This window comes from Sus scrofa, chromosome 13, assembly GCF_054392235.1.
Source record: "Sus scrofa isolate SSC_HxYL_T2T_F1_AM1 chromosome 13, Sscrofa_HxYL_maternal_Yorkshire_Landrace_v2.0, whole genome shotgun sequence".
In the NCBI taxonomy this organism is placed as follows: domain Eukaryota; kingdom Metazoa; phylum Chordata; class Mammalia; order Artiodactyla; family Suidae; genus Sus; species Sus scrofa.
In genome coordinates, this window is record NC_139395.1 from 195223548 (window position 1) to 195250586 (window position 27039).

General features: G+C 39.9%; 1 protein-coding gene across 3 annotated transcripts in view; it reads right to left on the minus strand.

The window, feature by feature from the left end:
- LOC146397825 (uncharacterized) overlaps positions 1-27039 on the minus strand; it is a 226180-nt gene that overhangs the window by 106425 nt on the left and 92716 nt on the right. The window contains exon 3 of one of the 3 annotated variants that reach the window (XM_084991731.1): positions 12429-12525. In XM_084991731.1, coding sequence (XP_084847857.1) covers positions 12466-12525 — 60 coding nt within the window. In that variant the 3' untranslated portion in view covers positions 12429-12465. Of the gene's footprint in view, positions 1-8950; positions 12526-27039 lie in introns of those variants that run through there. The other 2 variants (XM_084991730.1, XM_084991727.1) reach the window with 2 other exon arrangements.

Sequence of the window (27039 nt, forward strand, 5' to 3'; positions counted from 1 at the left end):
GAACCACTTTAGTGCCACAAAGTAGCTATAACATGGATTTTTACTTTGCTTCTTAGAGGGGTTGACGACAGAGCCTCAGCTCTGCAATACAGGGACCAGTCTGGACAGGATTTGCATTATTTACGCTAGGTTGCACCACTAAAACAGGTTCTCAGAACAAGGTGGGTCAGTTCCAAGAGTCATTTCAGTTCTTATATATTCATTTGATTTCATCTTTAAAATTATATCTGTCCTGTTGGAAGTTTAACTAATTAACTTAAGAGATTCCATCCCACCCCACCCCCTGTATCTTCTTTTCCCAACCACCTGTAACTCTATGGTTGAGTGTGGAACATAGAAGGTTGAAAAACCTGACTTCCCTCCTTGACTCTGCTACTGCATAACCTAGGTCAAGTTATTTAACTCTTGTGTGCCTTGGTTTCATTATCTGTAAGTTGTAAGGGTTTCTTTCAGATTAAAACTCTGACATTCTAGCTCACGGCATTTTGTGTGAACATGTCCATAAACTTCATGACCATTCAAATAAAGTAAGAAAAAAACTTTGTGAGAAGAGGGGTCATGTCTATTTTCATTACTAATGCATATGCAGAACATGGTAGGCGCTCTTTCAATATTTGTTGAGCACTTAGAAATGTAAAAATATTCCATATGTGTAATAAACAAAAACAAAAGTAAAAATCAAGTACCTTAGACAAACATCCTACATTTGGATTAGTAAATGGGGAATGGTCAGGATGAAGTATTTAATTTACAATTTATGCATTTTCTGAGAAAGATCTGATGAGTTCAGGACAGGCTCTCCCAGAATATGATACCTTGACATATTGAATATTTTAAGCTGAAAGTGTTTGAGAAAATGACAGAAGCAGAATGGTCACTCTGACTATCCCCCTTCCCCTTCGTTTCTGAATCAGGTGAAAAAAACCCTCTCAGTATCAAGAGGAAGGAAGAGCGTCTTATCACCAGAAACAGGGAAATGAGGGCAGAGAAATCTGTACAAACAAACCCTGTTCAACTAACCCTTATCTTCCTAGTTACTTCTTCACCATTTACCACTCCTAGCCCAAACCCCTCTATCTTGCCAACTCTTCACAAACTTATTGTTTTTTCATTCTCCTATGACGACTTGTCTTTCCATGTGAACATTCAATAAAACTTGTATTTCTCTCCTAATCTGTCTTGATTAGTTTAATTTTCAAACCCAAGGTGTCAAGGAAAACTTTTTCTTCTCCTATAGATCTAATAATGAGTGCTTTTTCTCAGAGATTTAACTTTTAATAGCCTACAAATATCTTCGCTTCTGCTGTGGTGTTTATTTAATTCATCACAGCCTGAGAGTCATCAATAAATATATCTCACATACATAAGGAAAGTGCTATTTCATCACCGTCCTTACTCGTATAGCCCAAGCTCACAAGATGCAGTGAAAAAGTGAAATATCCTTTAGACTTACACATTGTCTTTTCACCAAGCATCCTTATCTCACCTGTACCTACACTTTGTAGCACCTCACCTAATTTTATTTGCTAACATTAAACGTGGGCACACATACTTTTTGGCAGATATTTTGAAGCTCTGTAGTTGATTGTGGAACATAGAAGTTTGAAAAACCTGGCTTCCCTCCCTGACTGCCACTGCATAACCTAGTTCAGGTTATGTAACTATTTTGTGCCTTGGTTTCATCATCTGTAAAACATAAGGATTTCTTCCAGATTTAAGACTCTGACATTCTGAAATTTCATTTAGTTTCCATCGAATTGTTTTAGGAACATAACAAAAGAGAACTGTGTTAGTTTTACACCGTTCTGATAATTAGTGAATTTTTCCTCGATAAACAAAGTCTTCTGCACATAAAATTCTTTCACTTACTCTTGAGGTAATTGATGGTATTGAAAGGAAATAATGGAACAACTTCTTAAAAATAAATAAACATTTGTTTGAATATAAGGTATTTCCTGCTACGTTACCATTCCATATTAGATGAAACATTGTCCAACAACTGAATGTTAAATTTCCATGCAATTTAGTTAGATTAGAATCTAAAATTTTGGAGTTCCCATCGTGGCTCAGTGGTTAATGAATCCGACTAGGAACCATGAGGTTGCAAGTTCGATCCTTGGCCTCGCTCAGTGGGTTAAGGATCCGGCATTGCCTCAAGCTGTGCTATAGGTCGCAGATGCTCCTCGGATCCAGCATTGCTGTGGCTGTGGTGTAGGCCAGCAGCTACAGCACTGATAGACCCCTAGCCTGGGAACCGCCATATGCCTTGGGTATGGCCCTAGAAAAGAAAAAAAGAAAGAAAGAAAGAACTAAATTTTATTTTATTATTTCTTTGTCTGCTCCAGCAACATGCTGAAATTCCTGGGCCAGGAATCAAACCCATGCCACAGCTGTGACAATGACAGATCTTTAACCCACTGAGCAACCAGGGAACTCTAGGAATTAGAATTTTACACTTAGTAATATTTATTTTGCTGTTAATGTGTATTTACTATCCAAAGTTGATAGAGCTTGATGGCTTTCACTCAAATCTATTAAAAAATCCTGTCTCCACCTTTAAAATACATTCCGAAGAAGAACACTTCTCCAACTTGTACTTCGATGGCTACCATTCCAATGCAAGCAAGCATCATTTTTTTTTTTTTCCTGGATTACTATAAAGGACTCCTAATCCTTCTCCCTTGTTCTACCTTTGCTTTTCCCTACATCTGCTTTTTAACAGAACAGGTCAGATAATCTTGTTAAATGAAAGTCGGGCCATATTATCATTCTGTACAACATCTTCAAACAGCTACTCACTTTCACTCAGGAGGAAAAAAAAAGTGACATCCTTATAATGACCTCAAAATTCTGCACCATCTGCCATACACATTCAGACACCTCTCCCTTGCTCACTTCCCTCCAGCCACATGTAGTCTCCCTGTGGTTCTTGGGGTAGACTGGACTTGCTCCTGGCTTAGAACTTTTGCACTGGTTGCACCCAGTGTCTGAACTTCTCTTCCTGGAGATAACCATAAGACCAAATCTCTCCCTCCTTCAAGTTGTTTCTCAAATGTCACTTTCTCAAACACATTCCTACTATCCTATTAGCAACCATATCTAACCCTTTAATCTGAACATTTGTTCCAAACCAAACTTAGATTCATCACCCAAGTACAGTAAAGCCAATCTACTGACAGAAGGTTATGGTGAGCGCACCAGGTTGTGCTGAGGGCTAGTGCAGCTTTTATTGTAAGACTCCAAACAAGGAGTCCTGGGCAGCTTGTAGGAAAAGAAAAAAGCCCTGGAGGGTTTCAGGGAAGCATTTTTAAAGGTCAGGTGAGGCAGGGGATTCACAGGGTATGTGATCAGCTCATCAGCCCATGCACAACCTTCTGACTGGTTGATGGTAAATATCACAGGGCAATGTTACAGGGTTAACATTATCAGTACTTAGGCTCCAGTAGTTCTGGGGGTTACATGCTTATGGTCACTGAGTAGTTAACATCTTCCATTTGGTGGGTGTTTTCACATCAGTGAAACGACTCAGGAAATGAGCATCAGATACTTTTATCTAGGTACTTCAGAGAGGAGCTAAAGCAGAGGAAACAGGGGATAGTCTGTCCCAGGAAGGCCTCATAATGTCCTGATCATTTTCACTTCCAAGTCCACATGTCCTGCTCTTTCTTTTCTCCATAACACTTAGCATTTTCTAATATTGTATATAACTTTCTTCTTTATTATGGGTATTGATAACTTTCTGTCTCTTTTCCCTACTAGAATGTAAACTATGAGGATAAGAAGTTTTTGTGCTTTGTTTCCCAATGTATTTCATGCTCTGTGTATGGGATATTATAGGTACCTCATAAGTATTTGTTAATGTGCAAGTGAATGTGAAATTCTAACCATTAGTTAAAATTTTCTCAACCAAGCAAAACTCCAAAAGTAAGTTGATGTCATTGATTTTGTCATTGAACAAAGTCAGGGCCCCAATTCTCTGAGTTTATCTTGGTCTTTTCCTTGTCTTGGTTGCCATTAGTTGCCACATGGCTGCTGTAATTCCAGGTATCCTACCTGTTGTCAAGGCAAAAAGAAGACAAAGGAAAAAGGGCAGCTTTCCCCAAAAGAATAAAAGTGTTTTTTCCCTTTATATTCTCTCTAGACTTCCACTGGCTTAAATATCACTGGCCAGCCTAGGACATTTCATAGGATCAAGTTCAGCTGTAGGGAACCTGAGAAAAAGGTTCAGGATTTCCACGATTTATTTAGACCAACTGTGAATCACCAGCTTTAGATGAGAACATAGCCAGTGGATCCAATAATTTGTGCCAAAGGGGAGGTGGGAAGGTAATTAAGAGGCTGCCCCTGTCATGCTCTCATGAAAACTTGCAGTTGACTTACTGAACCTGGAGTATCACAGAGAGAAAATAAAATTATGGATTAGAAGACACTTTATTTCAGCGACATTCAGAGAAAAGAAACAATTTACAAGAATTGGTAATAATAAAGGTAAGAGAGAAGAGAGTTCTTTAGTTTGTCCTTGGATGGGAGAAGACAAATCAGGAAGACTAGGTTGAGAGTGGGGATGGGTTTGGATGGGTTGTGTGATACATATTATACATAGTGATAAAATTCAAACCTATTGGTTATAAAGTAAAATTATGGCCAAGTTTTATACCAACTCTTAAAGAAACTTATACAACTGAAAAGACACAGAGTAAATGAGCCATGTCTTCATATCTCCTGAAAAGATTTGGTGCCTTTAGGAACACAGTTGAACATCAGTGATCTAATCTAATGTTTTCATTATAATTTTACTATTTATCCTATTACTATTTATTCAACTGTTCATTATAATGAAAACATTACATTATACATTCTTCATTATATTATGATGAAGAAACTGAGGCCCAGAGATGGTAATAGGTTGTTCTCAAGTCACATGGTAGATTTAATGGCCAAGAAAGGACTGGTACTGAGATCTTTCTATTCCATCACTACATTTCCCAAAATTCATTTTAGCATGAGTATGGGCCCTTGAAAAATATCACCCAATAGTAATCTGTTATCACCAAATAAAAAGATCCTTATTATTCTCATTCTGGCCCCATTGTGTCCAACTCTTTGCTAGTAACAAAAATGTGTTTAAGATTTGGATAGGCCATAGTAAAGAAGAGGCTGAGACATGTATCAACAAAAATCAAGGGGAACTTGGATAAGAAAAGGTCAGTGTTTACATAACTGAATATAGCTTTGACTCTTAACTGGACAGCTGTTAAATCTAGAGCTTTGCATCTGAGAAAAAATATTCAATTATCAAAAAAGCATTCATTCACCAGCTGCACCTTGTTAAGATTCTCTAATATTTAAAAGTCAAAAAGGTTACCACCCTGAAAAAGATATTATTGAATGTTACTGTTCCTTCCACAGAAATGGATTCTTTTACTATTTATTCAACTGTTCATTCAATTGAATTCACTGAGGAGAACTGTACTGCAAATATTGAAACGGCTCCTGTTGGAGGCAGAATGAATCAGCCTAAGTAGTCAGGGAGCTCCACTGGCACAGGCTGAAAACAAATATTCAGAATAAAGAGGCCAATTTTACATTCAGGACATCAGCATCAAGCAGTCCCCTTATCTACAAGTCTTCCTAAATTCATTGTTTGTACTTGAGACATATACATGTCCCATTCTAAACTTAACAACAACAACAAAATGTGCTAAGAAACTAGTGTAGGGAGAGCAGAGGAAAACCTTAAGTCTGAAGCCCTAGGAAATGAAGTCACAGCCCAGTTTTCCTTCCTGACCTCAGGCAAATGATTGACTTTGGAACTGACAATGGCTGGCTTAGAGCTATTCAGAGTGTCAAGTGCCACCTGGTTTCATGTCACTGAACACGTAACAAAGAACAGGAAAAGAGAGGTTGGGGTACTGGGGGAAAGGTACATATCAAATTACATCCTGAAATCTCAATCTTTCCCAAACAAATGTAAACAATCAGAAGCATCTGAATCATTCATTTTGAAAACCCAACAGAGCCTTTCCAGGGCAAGTAGGACAGATTAAAGCAACAATAACTCCTGCTTTGCTCAACTGACTTTCTAGATTGAGCTGACAAAACTGCTCTTGCAGAAACCTGGCCTTGCTCCCTTTCACCTGCAGAATTAAAATGTCGCTTTTGGTTATAATGTCAGAGAACCACAACAGAGTAGCCAGAGAAAGCCTAGTAGAGGGGAGCCATCCAGAGCCAAAAGGTCTGAGTTAGGACCATGTATTGACTGGTTTTATTTATAGGAGCCTGACGCTTTTCATAATAAGTTAATCTTCTGCTAAAGAACATATTACCTGTAACTGTGCCTCATCATTGCATTGTCACCAACCCACTCAGAGCTCACATAACTTCAGAACGAAAGGTCTCAGGTTTACTTCAATTGTATCCACTTACTCCATCCACTCAGTAGTTTAATGTCTTACTCCTCCTTTCCCCAGCTAACCTTTATGAGTAGAAGAGACAGGCATGATGCTAACTGATGGGCATGTGAAAGACAGAACACGTTCACAACCAGATAGCACATGCCCTTCCAGGTATAGAAATGGAGATGTTGGGGCAGACTGTGCTCACTGAAGCTCTGCCCAGGACAGCTGAGAAGGCTCTACTGGATCATTGACTTTGAGGCATCGTGGAGAGAAAGGTAAGAATTAACCAGGAAAAAAAGGACATTCCAAGCAGAGGGATTGTTGGTATAGAGGCAAATAAACATGGAAGGTTGGCATGCTCGGGGAAGAGTGGAAAAGCTCACTGTGCTTGGAAAGAAAGATGTGCAGGCAGGGATGAAGGGAAGAAATAAAGAACCACCAGGGAGTTAGAGGAAATGTACTGTCCAAACTGCTTCTCCATCTCTTGGTTTCCCAGCCCAATGTGATATGGCTTTACCCCAATCTCTCATTGGGAACTACAGATGTCCAGATCACCAGTGACCTTCTTATGACTAAATACATAGGTAATTTCAGGCCTTCTTTTACTTATCATCTTGGCCAGTGGTGTACCAAAGTCTGGGCAGTGAGAATGGTCGACCTTAAGTACGGCAAAGCTGGGGTGCCTTGACTATAAAGAATTTAAAAACAATAAGGAAACAAGTCAGGTCATTTTTTTATTAAAGCAGTGCACCAGCAATCCCAAACAATGTTAGTATAAAATACTCCTCCCCAAAACTCTTTTGTTGATCTACGTACAATTGCTTTGATTATTCTTACACTTTAATAATACATATAATTAGTATAGAAGTGTATTATATGTGTATATATGTATAATTCAAATAGGCACATTTTTATTATTTATTCTTTAACAAACATCATATCCTATCTGAAAGTTAATTTCAGAAGTCCACAGTTAAACAGTTCATCTCAGACCCACATGGACTCATTTCAAGAGTAAATCCATTATGATTCAGAATCATTCAGGCTTGCTCTGGTCATTGTTTGTGTCTGCCAACCCTACAATACATTCATTCCTACGTTTAATCAGTAGACTCCAAATAAACCATGGCAACACAGAGACTGCAAGGGCAAAGAAACAGAAATAGAGTTCATTCTGTCATTTTTATGTTACCCCATGTTAGGAGTTTGCATTTGTATTTAAAACTGAAATCAGCAAAACAGAGTGTGAACATCGAGGTGCTATTTATTCACTTGCTAAGTACAAATTTTTATTCGTACGTGAAATAATTTACTGAGTTTGAACAATATCTGTAAAATGAAAGTTTTAATAAATATGCTCATTTTAAAATTAAAGCACAAATCAAGAAAATGGAGGTAATTATTGATTGTTACATGATGATAACTGAAAATAATTTCACCATATGGAGGAGGGGCTCCGTCCTGGGTACCGAATAAACTCAATATTGATCAAGGCAATATTTTACACCTGTGACTACACCATCCTTCTTTAACAACTCTTTCCTTTTGATGTCTATGACACACACTCTCCCAATTTTTCTCCCACCTAGTAGTCCCTTTTGCAGGTTTTCTTCTTCTCATCCCTTAAACACCATAGTTCTCAGTGTTCTGCCCCAGGAGGTTATTGCTTCTTAAACATATAAGATTCTCTGGACAATTCCTTTGGCTCCAAAGTCTTCAACTGTCAACTGTGTGATAACAACTCCCAAATCTATACCTTTGGCCTAAATCTCTCTCTCTCTGGAAACAATTTATCCATCCAGTTCTATACTAAATATCTTCCCTGGAACATAGATGCCTCCACTCCATTTGTGTGACACTGAGCTCACTAACTTCATTAGGCACTTGGTGAATTTCTAGAAAGCTCTAACTTACTTCTACTTTTCCACTCATGCCTACTCAGTCACTAAGGCTGACAGACTGCTCTCCTAATACTTCGTGTTATCATCCACTTATCTGCTTCCTTGCTCTCCCTGCTGTTCCCTCTGTCACCAGCACCTGTTACTACTAGAGCTCCAACAGCCGCCTTGTGCATTGTAGGGAGCTCTCTCCAAAGGGTAAACTGGATTACGTCACTAAACTGCTTAACATCTTTAATAAATTCCATGTCTTTACTTACAAGATCCATATAAGGGGGTCTCTTTTACTTTCAGAATCTCATCTCTCAGGCACTGTGATTTGATTTCAGGTAATTTTTTTAATTGAAGTATAGTTGATTTACAATGTTGTGTTAGTTTCAGATGTGTGTGTGTGTGTATATATATATATATTTTATATCTATCTGTGTGTGTATGTATATATATATATATACACACACATATATGTGTGTGTGTATATCTATATATATCTATATATAGATATATATGTATCCTTTTCAGATTCTTTTCCCTTATAGATTACTTCAAACTACTGAATATAGTTCCCTGTGCTATACAGTATGTCCTTGTTGGTTACCTATTTTATACACATTAGTGTATATGTTAATTCCAAACTCCTAATTTATCTTCCCCTTCTTTCCTCTATGGTAACCATAAGTTTGTTTCCTATGTCTGTGGATTTATTCCCATTTCATAAATGAATTCATTTGTATCTTTTTTATAGTTTTGACATATAAGCATTATGATATTTGTCTTTCTCTGACTTCACTCATATGATAATCTGTAGGTCCATCCATGTTGTTGCAAATGGTATTATTTCATTCTTTTTTTATGGCTGAGTAATATTCCATTGTATAAATGTATGACTTTTTTTAAACCATTCTTCTGTCAGTGAACATTTCAGTTGCTTCCATGTCTTGACTATTGTAAATAGTGCTGCTATGAACATTGAGGTGCATGTATCTCTTTGAATAAGAGTTTTCACTGGATATATGCCCAGATGTGTGATTGCAGGATCATATGATAACTCTATTTTTAGTTTTTTAAGAAACTTCCATACCGTTCTCTATCTAAAAATTTACATTCCCACCAACATTGTTGGAGGGTTCCCTTTTCTCCATACCCTCTCCAGCATCTCTGCAAACCACCGCTTATGCTATTTCTATCTACATTCCAAGGAAAGAGTCATTTCCTCTGTCAAGGCTGACTGCCACTCAGGTCTGGGTTAGAGGCTTTCTTACTGCACCCTAATCATAGCACCAAGTCTGTCTCTCCTGCTAGTCTTTAAACTAATTAGACTTTACATTCCTCAAGGGTAGACACAGATCTGTCTTACTCCTCACTATATTTCTAGAACCTTACACAATGCTGTTAAAGAGTGGGCACTAATAAATATTTTGTTAAATGAATGAATATATACATGAATTGCTTTTCCCCTCATGAGAATTTCTCTACACCACGGATCATGGCTGCTTTGTCAATGGTTTCCAGCATCAATTGCTCCAATTTGACTTATTTTGTTCCTAGAAAACTTTTCCTATGCTTTATTATTTATAATCACATTAATGATTTATTTCAGAATCTATGTAGCATAAAAAATGATACATGCTAAATGAAATCTGGCAAGTCTTTTTTTTTTTTTTCACCCTCAGGAAGGAAATGAGGATGATAAATACATTTAAAATCCACCCTGTGGGGATGGAATGAAGAACTTTCAGCCAGTGTTAGAATTGTCCTTTTGATTTTAAATCCCCGTATCAACAGAGATGATCATTTTAAGTCTCCCTTGGTTCTGAGCTTCAGGGGAGAGTGCGTAGAGGAGAACTTTTCTGATTCCAAATGAAAAGATACACAAACACTACCAACGTCAAGGCACTTCAGAAATAAAAGAATGAAGCTTTCACCACAGAAGAGTAATGCCAAGGAAGAAAAAGAAAGGCCAAGTCATATTTTCTAGCCAGCGTGACCTTCCCTTCATGTTTGTACCAACAACAAGAGCTGCCTCCTGGTCCAGAGTTTACATAAAGATGAGAGACAACTAGACTGACACCAGGGCTCGGTGCTGGCCCCACACAGGCCTGACAGCCAGCAGGTAACCGGCACCTGGACAGGGCTCCCCACAGGCCACTGGGGGTTATAATCAGCTTCTCTCAGCCGGCAGATTTTGAACAGTGGGTATGTTCCAAATGTGTCAGGGCCTATTTTTCAAACATCACTGCAGATTCATTTGTTATGTCTTGCCTTTTTTTAGACCTTGACAATAAAGGGACATTTTTAACCAAGGAAGGGAAAAGAGAATCTCGTGTACACTGATGTTTTATGACATGCTAGGATCCACAGTGAGATTAACCTATTTCTTTGAGATCTTTGGGGTGATGTTATCTGCGACTCCTTCTTCTTTTCCTTTCTGGGACTGCAATTATATCTCCAAAGGGGGAGGATTCAAACTAACCTTTCATGTTTATGTGCTCTGAATTCTGACATATTTCAAAGTGTGTACCTTAAGGTGGATATTGAGGAACTACAGGGATCTGTACTCTGCTCCAGATGTTTGTGTGTGTGTGTGTCTGTCCAACTTAGACTATAAATACCACAAGCATGAGAATCTTATCTTTGCTTTATTATTCTCCACAGGACAGTGAATGCTTGATACTTAACAGATTTTCACACACACATTAAAAAAAAAAAAAAAAAAAAACTCTAATGTATTTCTTGCGTGTTTACTGGAGCCTATACTTCCCCATGGAAGATAGTTAAGGAACAGAGTTTGGGGCATTAACAGAAACTCTTTTGTGTTTCATGTATTTCCTAGGCAGCAACTAGTGATATATAATTTTCCCAGAGCTGCTGTAACAAATCACCACAAACTTTGTGGTCTGAATTTGCAGTAATTTACTTTCTCACTGTTCTGGAAACCAGAAGTCCAAAATCAGTTTCACTGGGCCAGAATTAGGGTGGGAGAACCACAGTCCCTTCAGAGGCTTGAGGGGAGAATCTGCTCCTTGCTCCTTCCAGCACCCAGTAGCTGCTGGCATACCTTGGCTTGTGGCTCCATCACTCTAAATCCTGCCTCCTCAGTCACATTGCCTTTTCTTCTTTCTGCATCAAGTTTCGCCTCAGGCTCTCACTTGTAAGCACTCTTGTGATTGTATTTCATATCCCTCTGGATAATCTGTGATAATCTTCCCATCTCAAATACCTCAATTTGGCTGTATCTGAAAATTCTATTTTTGCCAGATAAGTTAACATTCATAGTTTCCAGGGATTAAAATAGATGGATATAGGGGGCTATATTTAGCCTACCATAAGTGGTGAATGCATTGCTTTCCTGGAAACACATTTCTTCTGGTGTACAGGGGAAATCAAAGGTGAGAGGCGTAAACTGTGACAGAAAGAACCATTCTAAAAAAAAAAAAAAAAAAAAAAAAAAACTTATGCTGACTCTGTGATTCAGAAGTCAAGGCAGAAAGAGGCGGTTCTGTTAAGTTTGGATCTTGGAACACTTTTCCATAAAAACAATGAAGCTTAAGACAGTCTTGATAGCAGTGAACGACATAAAGATAATTCAGTGTAACTGAGGCAACTTGAGGTTTACTTTTATCTTTTTAAAATCTATTCTATGGAAATCATAAGAAAAGCAAAACTCAAAATATGTGTGCAAAGATGTTTTTGGCAACATTATATATCATAGCATGACAAAAAGTTTTGAGGATGAGTTCTCTTGTAGCACAGTGGGTTAAGAATCCAGCACTGTCATTGCCCTGGCTTGGGTTGCTGCTGTGGGGCTGGTTTGACTCCTGCAGCCACCAGAAAAAAAAAAAAAAAAAGAGGTTTGGAGAAAGAACCTTAAATAAGCAACAATATAGATGGATTTTTGTAAGTTAGAGAATAGCTACATAACGGAATGCCATTTAGCCATATTATGTTGATGTAAAAATTGGTAAAGACATGAGAAAATGTGCATATGGAATTTAAGCAAAATAAATCATGACAACCCATGTTTTGCTTGTGCATCTGTAATCTGTGCAGGTCTCATTGCGGAAAGCTTCCCTCTATTCCACTTGGCATCGGCTGTAGCAGCTCAGAGACGGGAATCATCCAAGGGTTCACTTACTCATATGTTCAGCAATCGATGCAGTTGGTCAGAACACCTACACATACGCTCTCCGTGTGACTGAGGCTTCCCCTCCTGGGTTCCCAGGGCCAGTGTCCTAAAAATGAGAGCCAGGCAGAAGCTGTATCATCATTTATAACCTACTCCTAGAAGCCATGTGACATCCTTTTCACCACAGTCTATTGATCAAGGCAGTTGTAAGCCCTGGCCCATGATAGGTGGAGGGAGAATAAGACTCTATGTGTTGATGGAGAGGCAAGGTTCTGGCGCTAGAAAATATTTGGGACCATTTAGGGAAATATAGTCTGCCACATAAAGACATAAACTCTGTACAGAACCTAATCCCAACAATGTTAAATGTTAAGCACAGATACATAATTATTAGCAGATTAGAAGACAGTACTAATAGCATTTCATGTTCATAGAGATAACTAAGTATTTACATCTTGGTGGTAGAATTACAGGTGATTTTTTTTCTTTGTGTATTTTGAGTTCCCCATAAATTGTATGAGTAGGTATAATTGTTATGATTGAAAATATCAACAGATGTACATTTTAGAAAAGAGAGTTTGTGAATAGCACTTTACACACTATTTTCATATATAATAAATCATGCAATTCTAGCAATAATCCAGTGGGCAAGGAGTACTAAACAAATTTTCAGGCCAAAAATAGGAGACTAATACAAATTCATGCTAGTTGGTGGTGGATCTGTATTTCATATTCTAGGCTTTTGACTCCAAAGTCTTGTTTCCACTGTACCATAGTACCCATGGTTTCTCCTTTAAAATAAGTTCAAAATTGGAGTTCCCGTCGTGGCACAATGGTTAATGAATCTGACTAGGAACAATGAGGTTGCGGGTTCCATCCCTGGCCTTGCCCAGTGGGTTGGGGATCCGGCGTTGCCGTGAGCTGTGGTGTGGGTTGCAGACGCGGCTTGGATCCCGAGTTGCTGTGGCTCTGGCAAAGGCCAGCAGCTACAGCTCCGATTCAGCCCCTAGCCTGGGAACCTCTATATGCCGAGGGTGCAGCCCTAGAAAAGGCAAAAAGACAAAAATAAATAAATAAACAAAATAAAATAAAATGAGTTCAAAATTGCAGTTAGTATACTTATAACCTCTAGAGGAGGATCTCTTGGACCATTTTCGGGCCTCTCATGGCCACAGTGATAAAAAGATGGTTCCTCCTTGTCCTCTCTAGGCCATTTTTTTTTTTTTTCCTTCTTGTTCGGCCATGTTTATGTCATGCAGAAGTTCCTGGTCCAGGGATCAAAGCCATGCCACAGCAGTGACAATGCTGGATCCTTAACTACTGAGCCACCAGGGAACTCCTGTTTGCCATCTCTTATGCTCTAGAGGTAAGTATTGGGAAGAGGCAAATTTTTTTTTTAAGTATTAGGAAGAGACTTTTTTTTTTTTAATGTAATGTGGTCATTATTTTACTTAATCATTGATTTTAAAGTTGGTGGTAAGTTTAAATTCATATTGCATGGGAGTTCCCATTGTGGCTCAATGGTTAACAAACCTGACTAGGATCCATGAGGATGCAGGTTCAATCCCTGGCCTCGCTCAGTGGGTTAAGGATCCGGCTTTGCCATGAGCTGTGGTGTAGATCTCAGACACGGCTTGGATCCTGCCTTGTTGTGGCTGTGGTGTAGCCTGGCAGCTATAGCTCCTATTCAGACCCTAGCTTGGGAACTTCCATATGCCACAGGTGTGGCTCTAAAAAGCAAAATAAACAAATAAATAAAAATAAATTTACATTGTAAATATACCATTTTTAACTTTCATTTGAATTATAGTAAATAAATCTATAAGGGCCCAGATACCAGTATTATAATGAACACATTTACATGTGTGGATGGTGACATATCTGCAAGTTAACTTGACCACAGAGTCCCTGGAATACATAGGCAGAAGTATATTTTCTTACATTAGAAGATAGTAAACTGTGGTCCTGGAAAGATGGATGCATATGCCAGGCCTCTGAGACTCTTGCTACCCACCCAAATTATTTGCCCTATGAAAGAGGCCTGGCTATCACATTGGCATGCATTGACCACACAAATTTATCCCAGTGGGGCTGTGCACAGCAGGCCCTTTTTCAGTACAGAAGGCTAATATTATCTCATTGTTAACGGTCAGGAAGAGGTAAAATTAAAAGCCCTTGAGAAGCTTCTGAAAACTTTAAGAGAAAAAAGAAAGGGGAAGGCAGGGGTTGGGATGGGGACTTGCAAGAATTCTCCTGCAGTGGGAAACATAAGCAGGACTACAGGGAAGATTTTGGATCCTGTTGCCTGCAGGCTCAGCACAGATAGAGACTGGCTGTGTCTTGATCTTCACCGTGGTGATGCGGAAACCAGACAGATGAGAGGAAAAGAAGCCGGAATGACTTTTCCAAGGACATCAGTCTCTGAAAGGAAGAGGAGGAGTTCCTGGGGATGGACGAATAAAGGAATACCTGGTTCTAAGAGCAGGTCATAAATAACCAAAGGATTTTAATAAAGTGGGCGCTGCTAACCCAAATCTGGGGAAGGAAGGTGTCCATTTAGCAAAGAATTCAAGAGCGATTAAATCAATTTGGAATGATCTAAACCAAAATTGTCTTCTCAGTTGAAATTTGTTTTAGGATGTGTTTAGGAGTTCCCTGCTTAGCTCAGTGGTTAACAAACTTGACTAGTATTCGTGAGGACGCAGGTTCGATCCCTGCCCTTGGTCAGTGGATTAAGGATCCTCTTTGCCATGAGCAGTGGTATAGGTTCCAGATACGGCTCAGATCCTGCACTATTGTGGCTGTGGCATAGGCCAGCAGCTACAGCTCCCATTAGATCCCTAGCCTGGGAATGTCCAAATGCCACAGGTGGGGCCCTAAAAAGACAAAGAAAAAAATGTGTTTAGGTTCAAATGGAATAATCAATTTTGGTAAGAGAAAAGCTTTAAACATATAAACAAACTAAAACAATGAAAGTCAATAAATATTACATGGATAGTTGTTACTTAACACCACAAGTGAACATCTCCCTGTTGTTATACTGAGCTGATGTGAAAAAAATCTCACCCTTTTTTTCTTTGTCTTTTTTTTTGTCTTTTCTGGGGCTGCACCCATGGCATGTGGAGGTTCCCAGGCTAGGGGTCGAATTGGAGCTGTAGCTGCTGGCCTATGCCAGCAACACAGGATCCGAGCCTCATCTGAGACCTACACCACAGATCACAGCAATGCCAGATCCTTAACCCACTGAGCAAGGCCAGGGATTGAACCCACAACCTCATGGTTCCTAGTCAGACTTGTTTCCACTGCACCAGGATGGGAACTCCTCATCCTTTTTCTTTTTGAATCCTTCAGGATCAGCAATGCCAACTCTACCAGCACATATTAGGCTTCATGTTCAGACTCCAATCATCTTCCTAGAGTAAGCTTGTAGAGCTTGTTGTAAATCTAAACCTTTCTCCTCAGACTAGTAAATATTGTTTGAGCCCTTAAGGTTTCATTAATTTTAGCTTCTAGCCTATGGTCCATAGTCTGAGGAGGAAAAGAAAACATTAAAATATAATCAAATTAAAGTTAGTGATCAGAAGATCTATGCTTAGGCAAATTGAATATTAAAAGTAGATAATACTGGAGTTCCCCTTGTGGCTCAGTGGTTAACGAACCTGACTAGTAACCATGAGGACACAGGTTTGATTCCTGGCCTTGTTCAGTAGGTTAAGGATCTGGCGTTGCCCTGAAGTGTGGTGTAGGTCACATAGGGGGCTTAGATCCAGCATTGCTGAGGCTGTGGTGTAGGCCGGCAATTGTAGCTCCAATTCCACCCCTAGCCTGGGAACCTCCATATGCTTCAGGTGTGGCCCTAAAAGCACAAAGGACCACAAAAACAAAGTAAATATTACTGAATGTTCATCAATGATTCTGATTCTTTTTTTCCTAGGTATACCATACACGTAGTTAAATTTCTCACTCTCTTGAGACTCTCTTGAAGTTAAGCAGACCAATGCTTTTGTGGTTTTAATGTAAGGAGGCATTAAGTCTTTTAAAAGCCAGTGTTGGAGTTCCCGTCGTGGCTCAGTGGAAACAAATCTGACTAGTATCCACGAGGATGCAGGTTCAATCCCTGGCCTTGCTCAGTGGGTTAAGGATCTGGCGTTGCTGTGAGCTGTGGCATAGGTCACAGATGAGGCTCAGATCTGGTGTTGCTGTGGCTGTGGTGTAGGCAAGCAGCTCCAGCTCCAATTCGACCCATAGCCTGGGAAGGTCCATATGCCACGAGTGTGGCCCTAAAAAGCAAAAAAAAAAAAAAAGCCAGTGTTCAACTCACCATGTTCTTTCCCCTCTCCCAAGGAGACCAGTGACACTGCCAGGTAGTAGAGGCACCAGCACTCTGGATGAGCAATGACCATGAACACAGCCCACTGCCAAGTGAAGCTGGATATATAGCAAGAATACGAAACAAACCTCTGTGGTTTTCGGTCATTGAGAGTTTAGGGTTGTTTGATAACTGCAACATAAGGTGACCTAACCTGTTTAATACATCCAATGAAATTGATGGGCTTGAAATTGATGATAAAGAATTTCTTAAGCACGAGAGTTGTGAGAAACATAAGTTACTAGAAGAGTAAGCTCTGCCCTCTGAAAAAAATATATCCAAAAAAAAAAAAAAAAGAAAGAAAGAAAGGGAGTTCTCACTGTGGCTCAGTGGATTACGAACCTGACTAGGATCCAAGAGAATGCAAGTTTGATCCCTGGCCTCACTCAATGGGTTAAGGATCTGGCGTTGCTATGAGCTGTGGTGTAGGTCACAGACATGGCTTGGATCTGGCGTTGCTGTGGCTCTGGTGTAGGCTGGCAGCTGTAACTCCAACCCCTCGCTTGGGAACTTCCATATGCAACAGGTGCAGCCCTAAAAAGAAAAAATAAAAAAAGAAGTAAGAAATAAAATGAAAAGGATCATATAAAAGTATATCCAAATCCAGAGTTCCTGCCGTTGGCACAGTGGGTTAAGAATCCAACTGCAGCAGCTGGTTTGTGTTCTTGGGGAGCTGCAGGTTCGATCCCCAGCTTGGTGCAGTGGGGCAGTAGGTTAAAGGATCCGGCATTACTGCAGCTGCGGCTCAGGACACAACTATGGCTCAGACTCAGTTTCTGGCCTGGGAACTTCCATCTGCTACAGGTGTGACCTTAAAAAAAAATCAAAATTGTAGTTCCCCTATAATTCAGAAGGTTAAGGATCCAGTATTGTCACTGCCGTGGCACCAGTTCAATCCCTGGTCCAGGAGCTTCCACATGCTGCAGATGGTCCCCCCAAATTAAAATTAATTGAAATATATATCCAAATTTTAAAAATTTTAATAAAAGAAAAAAATGAAAAGAAAAAGTTCACATAAAAACCATCACACTGAGTTCCCATTGTGGCTCACTGGTTAACGAACCCTACTAGTATCCACGGGGACGCAGGTTCGATCCCTGGCCTTGCTCCGTGGGTTAAGGATCCTGCATGGCCGTGAGCTGTGATGTAGGTTGTAGATGCAGCTTGGATGCAGCTCATATCCTGCCTTGCTGTGGCTGTGGCATAGGCTGGTGGCTACAGCTCAGATTTGACCCCTAGCCCGGGAACCTCCATGTGCTGCCAGTGTGCCCCTAAAAATACAAAAAGACAAGAAAAAAAACCCTCACGCGAATGTTTATAGCAGCTTTATTCATAATAATCAAAACCTGAAAGCAACCAAGATGTCTTTCAATAGGTGACTTGATAAACAAAATGTGATACATACACACACAATGGACTATTACTTAGTGATAAAAAGAAATTCGCTATCAAGCTTCAGAGAGATATAAACCTTAAATTTTTATTGCTAAGTGAAAGAAGCCAATCCGAAAAGACTACAAACATGCCTTATGGTTCCAATTATGTGACATTTTGGAAAGGGAAAAACTGTGGCAACAAACTGATCAGTGGTTGCCAGGAGCTGGAAAGAGGTAGGGGTGAGAGCAGAGCTGGACGAAAGGGATGAATAGGAACTCAGGGAATTTTTAGGGCAGTAAATCTATTATGAGATTCTCATTGTGGATACATGTTATTACACATTTGCCAAAACTCATATAGTGCAAAGAACGAAGCTCCATATAAACTAGGGACTTTAGTTAAAATAATGTATCAATATTGGTTCTTCAAGTGTAAGAAATGTACTGCACTAATGCAAGATGCTAATAATGTGGGAGGAGAGTGGGGTGCTGTGGAGATGTATGGGGGAGCTCTGTTCTTTCTACTCAATTTTTCTATAAATCTGAAGCTAATCAAAAAATTAATTAAAAAAAGCATAAGAAAAAACAAAGAATAATTTTCCTAGGTTAAATACCAAAGAGCCATTTCAAATTTTACAAACTGAATAAGTGGTGGCAAGTTTTGCATTGAGATTGGTCTGTCTGTTGTGTTAACTGTGAAGCATTTGATGGCAAGAGGGGATGTGGGTCAAAATATTATCCCAGGGAGGATATGAAAAAAAATTACACAATACTCCTGGAGAAAAGAAAATAGGTTACAGAGTTCCCATCATGGCTCAGCTGTTAATGTAACTGATTAATATCCATGAGGACATGGGTTTGATCGCTGGCCTTGCTCAGTGGGTTAAGGATCTGGTATTGCCATGAGCTGTAGTGAAGGTCACAGAAGGGGCTGGGATCTTGTATTGCTGTGGCTGTGGTGTAGACTGGTGGATGGCAGCTGCAGATCTGATTCAGCCCCTAGCCTGGGAAGCTTCATATGCTGCAGGTGCAGCCCTTAAAAAAAAAAAAAAGAGAGAGAGAGAGAGAAAGAAAAGAAAATAGATTTAGGTAAATTAAGTTGTATAGGAAGGAAGAAAAGAGTCTTTCAAAATAGCATGAAATTTAGTTTACAGGGCCAAAAATATGTCATCTGATGGTTAGAAATGATGCAGCACACTGTTACTTAAGCAGGTGGGCCTGAAGGAATGTGGCTTTGAGTCCATTTATTTGTTGATCAGAAATAAGTAGGAGGGATCCATTTTGGGAATGGCAGCATGAATCTCAGCAGAACCACTCCCCGGCAGAACAACTAACTAGCAAAATTATTTTAAAAAATACTCTGAAAATATTCCTCAAGGCACACAGCAAATGAAGAAAGACTATGTAAGAAAACCTATTAAATCTTGCTAGGAAGAGGGAGAGTCTGTGGCATTTGAGGCATGGCCCACTTACTCCTTCTCCTACCACCAAAGCTTAGTATGAGGGAAGGTCCATTCAGGTTGGATGTGGCTGAGAAAATGAGGATCCCTGTTCCCAGAATCCACTTCAGGGTGTCAGTATCTCCTTGGAAGGACCAAATCAGCAGCTTTTCTCATCCTCTGCAAAGCCTGTGCAACAGAGGCTACAGTTGACTGAAAAATATGCACAACCTAAAAACTGAGAATTATGTCTTATTCAGTGGGCTTGCTGAGGACATGGGCCTGGGAGGCAGCCCCTCAGATAGCTCTGAGGAACTGGTCTGAAGAGGTAAGGGAGTGGATATATAGGTGTTTTTGCAAAAAGACCAGGGAGTTGGAACATTAAAAAGGTTAGTGTTGATGAAAGAAAACTAGATATCTCAAGGTAATGAATTTAGTGATTTGCTAGGAATAGGAAGATGCAAGAATCTGGGCTCATTTAAATTGTTCCTTTGATATATCCCTTAATTCTCTAGGGCAGGATCCTGTTTTTCTCCATCCTGAATCCCCCCAGCAGTGGCTGCCAGCTTGATGGCTGCAGGCTGCAAAATCCTTTGATTACCGAAATGGCAGGCAATATTTTTTGTCCACATTACACTCCAGGAGAGTGCCACAGAAAGACAAGGGCTTTCTTCCTTTACTGAGCTTCCTGTCTAAGGGAAGATAATCCATCGATCCCAAGTGTGGCAGAGAATATTGGGCTTTGATTACTCTGGCCCCAGCTCATTCACACGGTAGAGTTTCTCCACTGGGAATGATAAACTGAGAAGACCCAAATCTATCACCCCACCCAGTACTTGGCTTGTAGGGAAAAAAAAAAAAAAGAAAGAAAGAAAAACAGGGGCTAGAGCAATGCAGCAGTGGCTCAGAAATTTTGCCCAGAGGATGAGACAGTCCATAACAACAGAGAGCTCTGAAGCTTTGCCTTCTTTTAGAACAAGGTGTGAGGAATTTTAAAGCTAGAATGTTCTTGGAAACAACAAAGATCTTGGTGAGAAGCATGTGAGTGGAGGATGGTAACCCCATGAGAACAGTATGCTAAACCACAGGTCAGCTAGTTTACTAGAGGAACCCAAAAAAGAGCTAAGGGCCCTCCTGGGAACAGAGCAAATCTCAATGACTGGCCTCAAAAACTACTCTTGCAAAAGGGTCCAAATTATTGGGTCAGACTGTGGGAATATTTATGTCCAGGGCATTATTAAAAAAAAAAAAAGGTAACGAGCAGACGATTAGTGGAGCCTAAGAGCTGGGTGTGACACCAAAACAGGCAGACAGCTTACCAGAAAATCAAGGAAAGAGAAAGCCGAAGAGGGCCCTGCTAAAACCAATGCTGTCCCAGGGTGACTGTGTTGGAAGAAATTAAAGAAGACCTAACTACAAGGAAAGACACTACATTCACAGATTGGAAGATTTCTTTTTGTTGAAATGGCAATACCCAGCCCCAGCAAATCTACACAAATTCAACATAATCCCAATCAAGATCCTAGCAATCATTTCTGCAGAAACTGATGACCTTACTCTAAAAGTAAATTTAAGAAACAATATACAAACCAATCTTGAAAAAGAAAAAGAAATTTAGAAGACTACACTTCCTGATTTCAAAAATGTCTACAAAGCTATAGTAATCAAGATGGTATGGTATTGGCTAGGATAATCATATATATCTAGGGGAGAAAATTGACAGTCCGGAAATGAATCCTCTTACCTACAATCAATTGACTTTATATCCTCATAATGCAGGTGTAGCAATATCCAAACCAAATTTTATTTTATTTTTTTATTTTTTATTTTTATTTTTTTGTCTTTTTGCCTTTTCTAGGCCCGCTCCCACAGCATATGGAGGTTCCCAGGCTAGGGGTCTAATCGGAGCTGTAGTCGCCGGCCTACGCCAGAGCCACAGCAACGCGGGATCCGAGCCATTTCTGCAACCTACACCACAGCTCATGGCAACGCCGGATTCTTAACCCACTGAGTAAGGCCAGGGATCGAACCCACAACCTCATGGTTCCTCGTCGGATTCGTTAACCACTGAGCCATGACGGGAACTCCCAAACCAAATTTTAATTGGCTGTCCATCCTGTTTTTGCTGAATGATCACAACTACAGAGTTCATAGCACAATTATTCGTAACAGTGAAGAACGAAAGCAACCCAAATATCCATCAACTGGGAAAACATGTTGTACAAAAATGATGGGAAATTATTCAGCAAAAAGAAAGAAATGGTCCATGCTACAACATGGATGAACCTTGAAAACATTAAGGTAAAATAAATAAAACCATTCCCCAAAAATGACATATTGCAAGATTTTATTATATTAAATGTCCAGAATATGTAAATCTATAAACAGAAACAATATTAGTTATCCAGTGACTCCATGAATAAGTTGAGAAATAAAATACTTCCAGCCACCTTTGAAGGTGAGCTGACCTGATGAGCCCTGAGGGAACCCAGGAAGGAAACAAGGAACACTTACCATCCTGTAGCCATCCGACTGCAACTGCAACCACTGCCTATGAGCCCTAAGGATGTGAAAGCACAGGATACTGGGCCCAGATAGCTAAGGTGCATATCACAGAATGATTTCAGTGAGCCCAGACCTTGGCATCTTACCGTACATAGAAAAGCACTGAATTCCTTAACTTGAGATAACCTCTGCTGCAAAACTCCTATATATCCTAGCTCCCTCCTCTTGCCTCCCTGGAGAAGTTTCCTTGGAATTACTTCAGATGCCACCTCCAGGGCTTGAAGTCCTAAAAATGTCTGCCAATTAAAACATAACTCTCAACTTTTAGGTTGTGAATATTTTTTTTAGTCCACAATACTAAAAACCACTGCATTTGTACACCTTAGATAAGTTTTACATTATGTGAATTATTACTCCATAAATCTATTTTGTTAAGAAAAAGAAAGAATGAAAGAGAGAGAGAAGAAAGAGGAAAAGGACGATGGAAGGAAGGGAGGGAGGATGAAATAAAGGAAGAAAGAGGAGAGAAAGCCAGCAATCTTGTAAGCAGGGTAATGTGTTTGTGCCCTGATTTCACTCAGTGGTGACCCGAAACAGCCACGAAGTACTATATGGTCCCATTCGCCTAATGGCATCAGTGCCACTGCTATTTCGGAAAGTTATGCTTTGACTATTCAAGACCCTTGGCTTCTGGAAACTTTTCTTGCATTACTATCAGTTACAATTTGGAGCAGAAGCGAGTCCTGGAATACAACTCTAGCATGATCAGCTCAGCATTAATACTGTTGTGTTCATTTAAGGCCAGTGGGTAAATGAGCATGACGTTTTGATGGTGTGTGAGGTTGCTATTTGTTTAGGTTTTAGGGGAAATGGCGTCTCATCACTCTGTCTTCAATGTTTCATATCCCAGATCTATAAGTCTACAACCTTCCCCACAGAGAAAGAGATGCTAGAAAACAAACAAACAAACACAAACCTCATTTTAAATGTCCAGACGATGGAGTTCTCATTGTGGCTCAGCGGTAACAGCCTAACTAGTATTCATGAGGATGCAGGTTCAGTCCCTGGCTGCACTCAGTAGGTTAAGGATCCAGCATTGCATTGTGGTGTTGGTCGCAGATATGGCTGGGATTCTGCGTTGCTGTGGCTGTGGCTGTGGCCAGTAGCTATAGCCCTGATTTGAACCCTAGCTTGGGAACTTTCAGATGTCACAGGTGAGGCCCTAAAAAGCAAAATATAAAAATAAAAAATCCAGACTTACAAGAAACTCCTTACCTGTGATGAGGGTACTGTGTATGATTATTTTCTATTAATGTATCTAAGGTTAGAAGCCTTGATTTGCTTAGGCTAGAAAGGAGCTCATTGGAAGAGAACAGCTTAGGGAGGGCTCTCTCTTCCCTTGCAAAACTAGGGACACTGTGCTTCAGACTTCTCGGTCTTCCTTGTGTATATATCTAGCTCTTTCCACCATCTCTCTAATTACATGTTTTATGTGATTAAATGTCCCCTTTATTTGAGAAAGACAGCCTTGAAGCCAGAGGCTTCCATCTGTTTCTTCCCCATGGCCTTAGATCAGGCAGAAATCATGAGTCATGTTTATCAGTCTTACTTGGCTGGAGAAAGGAACCATTCCTTCCCCACTGAAATTAATCTCCTCATCCTGAATATGCTCTATATTTGGTTTTTCCACTGCCATTTGGGCATACAATAAGAGCAATCTCATCTAAGACTTTATTCTTTCCCTTGGGGGTTGGGAACAGGAAATGTGTTTTTTTCTGGACAAAAAAAAAAAAAATGCAATGGTTAAAAAAAGGTTTATTAGATTATTTTTGTTATCAGATTAAAATGAAATTATATCTCTCAGCCCAGTTCCACACATATGAGATGAGCTTCTGTAATCATATCGATTGAACACACTTCTATTATGTACCAGTTGAATCCCTGAACATTTGTATTACTTTTCTGATACTCTTAGAAACTGGTGATTTAGTCTTCTGAATAAGTAGCCACTCTTCAAAACCCGCTGATGAAAGTGACTACACGTGCCAGTGGACTAGTTCGTATGCAGCACTGGTCTCTTGCAATCCCACAGAGACCCAGATTTCCTTAAGGATTGAAATAGCCTAATGCTAATCCTGCTCCTACCCTGGTGAGGGTCTTATCATCAAGGAGTTGTGCCATACTCACCAAAAGAACATGTTCTGCCTGGCTTTGAATCTAGCTGGTTGAGAAGAACATATTCCTGATGGGCAGGAGAGGCCATGGGTTCTTGCCTCCAGCCTATCTCTGCCAGGTAGTGTTTGGGAAGGTTGGTATCTTCCTTCCAAAGGCAAAAGTTCTAAGATGCTCCTTGTATTTGTAGGAAGATATGGTACAAGTAATCAGACCTTCATTGGCAAAACCCATAAAGTTTCTTGTCATTCTGAAGAACTAGCTCCTCTTATCAGGAATTTCTCAGTTGATAGCATCTCTGTAGGAGATTAGTGATACAAACAGATGGGAGAATGCCTGGGTTGGTCTACAGAGAACCCTAGGGCTAGAGGTGGCCTGGGAGAATGGGGATTGCCTCAGGGAAATGGATGTGTCCCTAACCTTGTAAGCTACTTTATTTCCCAGACCAGGAAAAGGGAGGCAGCCTTTCATTTTTTGTGTATGGAGAAATCACCTTTCATTTATTCCTTGATTGGGTGTACCTGTACTGAGTAACTGCACACACACACACACACCCCCGTGTGTGTGTGTGTGTGTGTGTGTATCAGGGTTTGGACACACATTTCTCAGCTTTAGAAGGAATACAAGGTATGTTGTTAACCACTTTAAAGAGTGCAATAACAGAGGTCTATGCAAAGCATGGTGGGCCTGGCCGAGGACTGAAGAACACACTGCCTGGAGGAATCCAGGAGAGAGGGTTTCTTTGAGAAGGTGATACTTGTTAGGTTTGAAAGATAAATACAAGTTTACAAGGCTAAGAATGGGCATGAGAGGGCACGAGAAGGAAGAAGTATTTAAGGCAGAGAGTGTCACATGGTTGAAGGCACCGATGCCAAGAAGGCAGATGTGCTCAGGAGACTGTGAATTCTTACTGGGAAGATGTGAACACTAGAATGATCGGTGGTGATGGGCAGAAAGGTGTTAGATGGTGGGAGAACACGTCAAAAATGGGAGAATGCTTCAAAAATGTGAAAACGCAGGAAGGGCCAGAAATCAAAGGGTACACTACAAGATGTAGCAAGGCTAGCTGCCATATCCAACCCCGTGCTCTGAGGATTTGCAGCTTATGGAAGGATTAGCTACAATGGCTGCTAGAGGAAACTTCTCAGACTTCAGGGAAATCTGTAGTTTTCTAATTACAAGAAAGTCATCTCACTGTTCTATCCTTCCCATTTCAAATCAATTAGCTAAGGGAAAGTACCATCTCAGACGATACACCTACACTGAAGGTCTATTCTGGGGCCCTCTCGGTGTAGCTTTCAAAAACTACAGGCTATGAAACCCACAGTGCTAGGCCGTTTCTTCTTCCAGATGTGATCTCAGAAAGTGAGCACGTTATCAGCAAAAGGTTGCAAAATGGACAGTACAAAAAGATTGCAAACTTTTCTTAGAGTTGAGAGGACCTACCGAACGATGTTTGCTAAAAGCAAGGGCTGGAAAATAGGTTGTCGAGGTCTTTGTTAGTAAAAAGGCTGTAAAAAGACTGGAATGACTACAGAAGTGCACTATTTTAAAATTTGGTTGTTGCTAGAAAGGTTTATGTAGTCACTTTTAGACACAAATGTGGGCATCACAGGTACAGCAGGACTTCTCAAGTTATGGGATTTTAGTTTTATTTCCAATTATTCTGCTATCAACTAAAGAGTACAGTAACTCTGTTTTTTTCAGGGCAGGGTTCTTTGACTTACTTATGAAGATGGCTTCTTTTAAAATGTTGTAAATATAATTGTGCCACCCATTTAGAGAAAAGTTGTAGTAAATTAATGTTAAATGATGCCAATAGATTCCTCTACCCAACATTTAAAAGCTGCATCAGAAACTTCTCCAAGTTCGATGGAACAAATGAAAATGGCATGCTTAACTTTTAAAAACTATTTTCTATAACCAAACATATCACAGTTTACTGATAGCAGTGGCAGGAATTTTTTTTTTTTTCAAAATTCTTTGTAAAGGAGATTCCCACATTAACACACTTGAAATAGGACTTGGCATAGCATAGGTGATCATAATCTGACTTGATTAAAGACTTTCCATATTAAAGACATTGGCATTAACTTAGAGTCAGGAAGAATTACTAACTGGTGGTTTTCTTCTTAAAAGTCCCTCAGACAATTTATTACATGATATGCTTGCTATGCTATTTTTCACCATATAAATGACAAACAAAACACAATGTGGCTGTGCCTTACGGTTCTGATAAGGGTCTATACAGACAGCACGGCATAGCTTTTCAATATTTTCATCATGTAGAACAGCTGTATGTATTTCTATCACCTGGAATTTTTTTAGACAATGTTTATAAACTTGTTAGGAGAGAAACTGCAAAGATTTCAGATTTTAATTTGAAATGTTAACAGGCCTATTTTATTATTTATTTACTTATTTTCTTTGTAGTGCACCCACGGCTCATGGAGGTTCCCAGACTAGGCGTCGAATCAGAGCTATAGTGCCGGCCTATACCACAGTCACAGCAACGCCAGATCCTTAACCCACTGAGTGAGGCCAGGGATCGAACCTGCGTCCTCATGGATGCTAGTCAGATTTGTTTCCTCTGGGCCACAACGGGAACTCCAACAGGCCTGTTTTAATAGCAGAAAACAGAAACTGATCTTCCCACTAAATTACTATTCATATATATTTGTAAAAATAAAATCCCCCAGGCCATCAGTTCACAAGGATGGAGTTTTTTTTGTTTTTTTTTTTTTCCTTTTTCTAAATAA